Source organism: Zerene cesonia, unplaced genomic scaffold, assembly GCF_012273895.1.
Source record: "Zerene cesonia ecotype Mississippi unplaced genomic scaffold, Zerene_cesonia_1.1 Zces_u011, whole genome shotgun sequence".
In the NCBI taxonomy this organism is placed as follows: Eukaryota; Metazoa; Arthropoda; class Insecta; order Lepidoptera; family Pieridae; genus Zerene; species Zerene cesonia.
The window spans coordinates 393844-401859 of NW_024045141.1; the positions used below are offsets into that span (position 1 = coordinate 393844).

At 37.6% G+C, this 8016-nt stretch overlaps 1 protein-coding gene across 1 annotated transcript in view; it reads left to right on the plus strand.

Annotated features, from left to right (window-relative positions):
* Positions 1 to 8016, plus strand: part of LOC119839282 (xaa-Pro aminopeptidase ApepP-like) — a 22041-nt gene that overhangs the window by 3645 nt on the left and 10380 nt on the right. Inside the window, exons 3-7 of the mRNA XM_038365518.1 lie at positions 578 to 696; positions 2745 to 2916; positions 4783 to 4889; positions 5863 to 5998; positions 7223 to 7318. Coding sequence (XP_038221446.1) covers positions 578 to 696; positions 2745 to 2916; positions 4783 to 4889; positions 5863 to 5998; positions 7223 to 7318 — 630 coding nt within the window. The remainder of the gene's footprint in view (positions 1 to 577; positions 697 to 2744; positions 2917 to 4782; positions 4890 to 5862; positions 5999 to 7222; positions 7319 to 8016) is intronic.

An 8016-nucleotide genomic window follows, 5' to 3' on the forward strand; every position in this document is an offset into this window, starting at 1 on the left:
GTAGGTTGAGTGGTGTGTAATTATGGTCGTGTTGGATAATAGTTTGGTGTATAGTACTGGTGGATTTAGATTGGAAAATCAATTTCAGTTTGGTGACTTGTTTCTTCCATAGATGTTGGATGTCTATTAATCCTCTGCCTCCATTTTCTCTTTTGACAGTCAGCCTTTCTATTGCAGATTTAGGATGTAAGTTGTTATGTTTTGTAAGTATGGTTCGCGTATTACGTTCTATTTGTACTATATTAGTTTTACTCCACTTAATTACTCCAAATGAGTATGTCAATATTGGTATTGCGTATGTGTTAATAGATTTTATTAAGGCCTTACCGGAGAGTTGCGTTTTATTATTATTATTTTATATTCGTGTCGTCTTCGCTCCGTTAAATACCCAAGAGCAAATAAAAGTGTAATAATAAAATACGTTAAATAATAAAATACGTTTGGCCTGTTGGGTATCCGTAATACCCAACAGGCCAAACGTCACGTTGACAGACACGCCGCTGCCGGTTGCCGTCTATAACGGTGTTGCCAACTTATGTATTCTTGTAATATTAATAAAATGTATTTATGATTCCAGCGAACCCATTAAGCAAATTGGGAAGACAGCTCAGTCTGCAACGCGTGCAGGCACTGCGCAGAGTTATGCAGGACTATGGGGTCCAAGCCTTCATCGTGCCTACAGCTGATGCCCATAATGTATGGTCAATGATATATAATTCTGTTATGTATACGCATGTGTGTCTGTATGGATAGATTTTTAAATTAAGCAACTGATTTTGATGGGATTTTTAATAGATAGTGATTAAGAGGAACGTTTGTATCACACTAATATTATAGATGTGAATGTTTGTTTGTTTGGATGTTTGTCCGTCAATCACGCTGAAACTAATGAATGGATTTTGATGAAATTTGGTATACAGGCCGGGTATAATCTGACTTGGGTTATAGGATATTTTTTACCTCGATTCAATGCTCCCTTGGGATAAAACAGGAATCTTGAAATCTGGATGGAGAATAGATGAACGTCTAGTGTGATAATATAAAATAACATCCATTAAACTTCTTTGAATATAACGCGTGCGAAGCCGCGGGCAAATGCTTGTGAATATATAAAAGACCTTTATACCTGGGACAACATGGGTCTTCGTTTCAGCTACATTTACTATTGTTATACTTATGTTGTACTAGCTTTCCGCCCGCGGCTTCGCCCGCGTGAAATTCGGTTATATCGCTTTCATCTCCCTATTTCAACTCCTTCTACCTTTTTTTTCGCGATAAAAATCATCCAATGTCCTTTCCCAAGTTCTGTTCTACCTTCATACCAAATTACATCGAAATTGGTTCAGTGGTTTAGGCGTGAAAGCGTAACAGACAGACAGATAGACCTACTTTTGCATTTATAATATTAGTAGGGATTATTTTAACTTTATTTGTTGATATGTGGCATCGCAGCTTCGAAACAGACGATCCAATTTGTTTGCGTTTGTAAATCGACTGTTTTGTTTGCATTCTCCTTTAGGAATCGTAAAATTTGATAAACATTAAACTCACTTCCTTATTTAATAATCTATAGTCTTTGCTATTATAAAGCTGAAGAGTGTGTTTGTTTGAACGCACTAATCTCAAGAAATGCTGGTCCGATTTGAAAATTTTTTTACAGTTTTAGATAACCCATTTATCGAGGAGGGCTTTAGGCTATATATGTACCACGGGCGAAGCCGGGGCGGACCGCTAGTGTTTAATATTATAAATGCGAAAATATGTTTGTTTTTATATCTTTCTTTCACGCAACGGAGTGATTTTATAGTATGTTTTTTGTGTCTGGCGATAGTTCAGTTGCTAGAAAGTGTTTGTTTTTAAAATTTATTTATTAACCTTAAAGAATATTTACAGAGTAAATACACATTTACACACAAACATAAACAACAAATAACTTTAACAGGCTACCACACCTTTATAAGTTACAATAGTACATAAAGATAAACTTATTTTAATCATAACTTATACATTCTAATATTGGCAACTAAGACTATGGATAATTTTAACAAAACAATATAAAGTACTAGCTACGCCCCGCAGTTTCACCCGCGTAAGTCCGTATCCCGTAGGATTATCGGGATAAAAAGCTATATGATATTCCAGTTGTCCAGCTGTCTACGTACCAGATTTCATTGCAATCGGTTGAGTACTTACTATTACTACTAAAGAGCAACAAACACACACATCTTTACAAACTTTCGCATTTATAATATTAGTAGGAAGTTTCGTTGGATAGAAATTGGTTAGAAAATTTAATTAGCTTTTACTGTGGGTAGGTAAAAAATTAATAACAACTACATTAAGATGACGAAGGTCACGTGTGTGTGTGCTAAAGAGTGATATAGACTCCTTTTACCGCGGTAAGAGATCTCCTTCTCATGGAAACTTCCTTTAACATCGGCGAAGAGAGGCGAGGTGAAGCAGATGGAAATCTTGTATAATATATGAGAAAAGTGAAGTCCCGTGTCCTCTAGTGGGGTATGGGGCAGATGATATACATCTGTTTCACTGATCGATTTTCTTTATGGACAAGTGGGTGATCAGCCTTCTGTGTCCTGCCAGACCGAGACTTTTTTTTTGTGCGTCCCCACCGGGAATCGAACCCAGGACTCCTCGGTTCTAAGCTCACGCGTTAACCACTGTACCAAGGAGGCGGTCTATGTACAATATATGAGAAGGTAGTTTACAATTATTTATTCCAACAGTCACAATACATAGCGCCAACGGACGCTCGCCGGGAGTGGATATCTGGCCTCAGTGGTTCCTCTGGTACCGCCCTGGTCACCAGCACCGCTGCGCTGGTGTGGACTGATGGGAGATACTTCACACAGTTCTACCTGCAGGTGGACACGAGTGTGTGGGGCTTGATGCGGCAAGGTTTGTAGCTTATGCGTAACTAGCTGCGCGGTTTCACCCCCGTAAATCTGTATCCCGTAGGAATATCGGGATAGAAAGTTGCCTGTATGCTATTCCAGTAGTCCAGCTGTCTACGTACCAAATTTCATTGCAATCGGTTCAGTAGTTTTTGCGTGAAAGAGCAACAAACACACACACACATCCTTACAAACTGTATAATATTAGTAGGAAGTAGGGTTATAAATGCGATATGTGTTTGTTTATTAGTTTCTCTTCTTTTACATATCACTACATAGTATAAAACAAAGTCGTTTTCTCCGTCCCTATGTCCCTATGTATGCTTAAATCTTTAAAACTACGCAACGGATTTTCATGGAGTTTTCTTTAAATAGATAGTGCGATTTAAGAGATAGGTTTATATGCATAATGACATCTATACTACTCCGAAATAACGCGAACGAAGTCGCGGGTAAAAGCAAGTCAATGCATATATTGGTATATAGTGTGTTTGTTTATTTTTTTCTATTAGTTATGGAGGCTTTATGGCAACTTTATGGCTTGATTTTGAGAACTGAACTCAGGCCACTTTTTAACGCAGTAAAACATTGCATTCCCATGGGAAGGTTCATTATGCTGCGCTTTTGAAATTTATGAATTCCGATAGATGGCGTTATACTATAAAATTTAATATCCTACTTATCCTATCCTACTAATATTATAAATGCGAAAGTTTGTAAGGTTTTGTGTGTGTTTGTTGCTCTTTCACACAAAAACTACTCAACCGATTGCAATAAAATTTGGTACGTAGATAGCTGGAAAACTGGAATAACATATAGGCAACTTTTTATCCCGATATTCGTACAGGATACGAACTTACGCGGGTGAAACCGCGGTGCGCAGCTAGTATGCCATTAACTGTAAGTTTCTTTGGAAGAAAACTGCGGGAAAGATTTAGTTCTATATACTTTTTTTTATGTTTTTTTATGTTACCATCGGCAATGGAGCTGGTGGGACGCCTGATGGTAAGCGCTACCACCGCCCATGAACATTTGGAGAGGCATAAGGTCCATTGCAGACCTTACGCCTCTACAAATGGATTGCCGACTTTTTGGAAAGGGATTAAGAAAGGATTGGAGATAGGAATAAAGGAAAGGACTGGGAAGGGTAAGGAAAAGGATATCGGCCTCCGGCTCCCCCACTCACCGAACGAAACACAACAGAATGCTATTTCACGCCGGTCTTCTGTGGGGTTGTGGTACTTCCCCGGTGCGAGCTGGCCCAATTCGTGCCGAAGCGTGCTCGACTACCACATACGTCATTGCTTGTAATATTATCCTATTGAACTGGGTTTGTACCACATCCAATTGTAATGATCAAATCACCCTACACAAGCAAATATAGTAATGATACATATTTTTGATGTAAATAAAGAATATAGGGATTTTTTCAATTGGTTTAGTATGGCAACACTTGATCACGTTTACCAAATTGTAGGTATGTATTTCACAATATGTATATTAAAAAAAATAAGTACGAAACGATACCACAAATTACCGTATCACAATATCACACTAATATTATAAATATCTAAATATTTGTTTGTTTGGATGTTTGTCGGTCAATTACGCTGAAACTATTGAACAGTTTTTGATGAAATTTGGTGTACAGACAGGGTATGAGCTGGCTTGGGTGATAGAATTACACTTTTTATCCCGATTAAATGCTCCCTTGGGATAAAACAGGAATCTTGATATCCGGGCGAGGCCGGGACGAGCGCCTAATTAGGCGTAAATTTATTTAAAAAGAAGCAAAAAGCAGTGAACATTCCTTAAACAATTTATATATGTGAATTTAATTAAATTTAAATATTCTAAACAAACATTTCAGGCACGGACTTGTCGATCCAAGCATGGTTAACACAAAATATGCCCAGTGGTTCAGTGGTGGGAGTCGATCCCACTACCTACACGAGGACAGCCTGGACGCCTTTATATGTAAGTTAATATGTTTATTTTAATTTTTGAAAAGTACCGTAACACTTGCATGCAAATAATAGACAAAAAAACTAATTAACTTTATTAATAGGATCAACCAAATTTTTTTTGCTTTGCTCTTATAGAGTACTAGCTGCGCCCCGCGGTTTCACCCACGTAAGTGAAATAGAAAATACGTTGAGTATATAAAAGTAGTCTATGTTCCGCGCTATCCAAAAAAAAATGCTACTTGTTAACTAACTGATATGTCGCAATAATCAGACTGCTGTAATTGTCAATACAATAATTTCATGAGTTTATCTTATTAACTTGATTAGGATCCCTAGGATAGTAAGGATGTTTAAATAATATACTTACATATCCTACTAATCTCATCCCACTTAATATTGTATTTTCTTGTGATTGATTTCACGCAGTATTATACATTTAGAAATTAAAAATTTTTAACGGCTTTTAAACGCGATTTATTCATTATATTATTAACCCGACGTTTCGAACGTGGTTACGGGGAGACACGCTCACTGTAAAGTGTTAAATAAATGTGGAAGAAAATAAATGTAGAATAAGTGCGGAAGATTGTAAGGATGTGTGTGTGTGTTTCTTACTCTTTCACGCAAAAGCTACTGAACCGATTGCAATGAAATTTGGTACGTAGATCGCTGAACAACTGTTATAACACATAGGTAACTTTTATCCCGATATTCCTACGGGATATAGACTTAAGCGGGTGAAACCGCGGCGTGCAGCTGGTACGTAATAAAAGATTCTTGAATTATTTATTTATTTATTTATTCTTTACAGCACATATACCGAAAAATAAATTGACATTGTAAAAAAAAGACCATACGGGCACATATGCACTATAAGACGGCCTTATTGCTCAAGAGCAATCTCTTCCAGGCAACCTTTTTGTAAAGGAATGTTTAACGTGTACGCGATGGCACAAAGCAATATATAATTATGTTTCTTTCAGAACGCATTACGAGCTGTGAACGTGACATTGATGTCGATAGATGAGAACCTGGTAGACCTAGCTAGGACCAGTATACATGACCCCCCGCCACCACGGCCCAACGAGCCTCTGCTAGCTCTTGGCGTTGAATATACTGGTGAGTGAGTGTGACGTCACTGTATAGTCTTCTAGGTCCTCTAGAATGGAAAGACTCATACTTATAGTAGGGGAGCCCAAGAGGGGATTTTGGGATGTACTCGAGCGCGTCAGATTATTATAAGGGAAGGTACCTTACCTATTACTAAGTACCTTCAGAATGTATGAGCAGTTAATATTGGTGGGTGCGCCGTCAGGAGCCGCAGGAAATAAAGAAATATCGATAATTCTCCAAGGTTACGCTCAAATTGTCAGATTAGCGAAATTTGGATTTTTTATGTTGTTGGGACCACATGAGCTAAAAGAATAATTAAAATGTGTTCACCCAGTGAAACACACAAAAGATTACTATCGAATTGGGAACCACCTTTTTAAGTCGGTTAAAAGGAACGAGATACTATCATTTTATTTTTGTGGAAAGTTCTATGTTCAAGTCAGACTCCCAGTGTCCACTTGGCTGGGTATTTTCTATACGCCAACATATTTCATTATATTGCTATTATCAAACTAACCCAAAAAGTGCTTTGAACTGAAAAAGCTATCTTTATGTCCTAAAGGATTTTATTTGGAATCAAATGTATTCTTTACACGATTGGATTACGTAAAAAAAATCGAATCATCTTTGCAAAAAGGTACTAGATAAATAAAATATAACTTTATTTATCTGCACACATTGCGTTTTAGTACATGGATACATTAATATCTAGTGTTGGAAGAGACTGGTGACTGAAATAGGTTGCAAAAGAACCTAGGGTACAAGTCACCAGCCCCTCCCGCGAAATAGTACAAGTAGGCAACAAAGACAACTTCATACAGTGGCGGATTTACCAGCAGGCTGAGTAGGCTCGAGCCTAGGGCGGCAGATTTTGGGGGCGGCAAATTTGGGGAACGAATTTATTTATTATTTTTTCACCTCATAGAAATCAAAAAAATTTTTTACCAAATGTTCATTATTGTGTAAATAGCATACATAACCTCGCCCATACATCATTGAGCTTCGATTAGCTCAAACATATACCGAAAAATTATTTTACATGCAATTTCAACGAAATTGTTGCATTGTAAAAATAATGTATGAAATGACAATTGTTGAGGCAAGGGCGGCAAAAACTATTCAGCCCATACCCTGAAAATTTATAAATCCGCCACTGACTTCATAGCTGTATTTTAAACCTTCTTTCCAAAGAGCTAATGACTAGATAAAAAACACTGTTTGTTCTATCAGGTAGGATATCCAGCAGTAAGATTACAGAGCTGAGAGCTCAAATGCGATCGAGGGGAGCATCTGCACTCATCCTGACAGCGCTTGATGACGTGGCCTGTAAGTTTTGAATGTTTTAATACTTTCTTTATGTGACAGTCGGCAATGGAGCTGGTGGAACGCCTGATGGTAAGCGCTACCACCACCCATGAACATTTGGAGGGGCGTAAGGATTGCAGACCTTGCGGCTCTGATAATGGATTGCCGACTTTGAATTGGGAAGGGATGAAGGGAAGATTGACGAAAGGAATAATGGAAAGGACTGGGAAGGGTAAGGAAAGGGATATGGGCCTAACCTACTACCTAACCTAGGCCATTATATCGAATGCTACTTTTTCAATTTCACGGTTTCTTATTATTAAAAAAGGTATGTTATTATTTCGCAATTTTTCGACAGATTATATCTCTTTTTTATTTATTACTTGCTGCGCCCCGCGGTTTCACGCGCATAAGTCTGTATCCCCGAAATGTTGGGATAAAAAGTTGCGTATGTGTTATTCCAGTTGTCCAGCTGTCTACGTACCAAATTTCATTGCAATCGGTTGGGTAGTTTTTGCGTAAGAGCAACAAAGAGAAAGTGTATGTAACACTTTCGCATTTTATAATATTAGTTTAGTATTAGTATTATACATATTTTTTTTTTCGTAACGGATTTTTACATAATGAGAGAGAAGTCTATTAAGAAAATATAACTAATACACATAGTTCATATGCAATTGATGCCCTGTTTTGTAATAGAACTCTCCTGAAATTCTGTA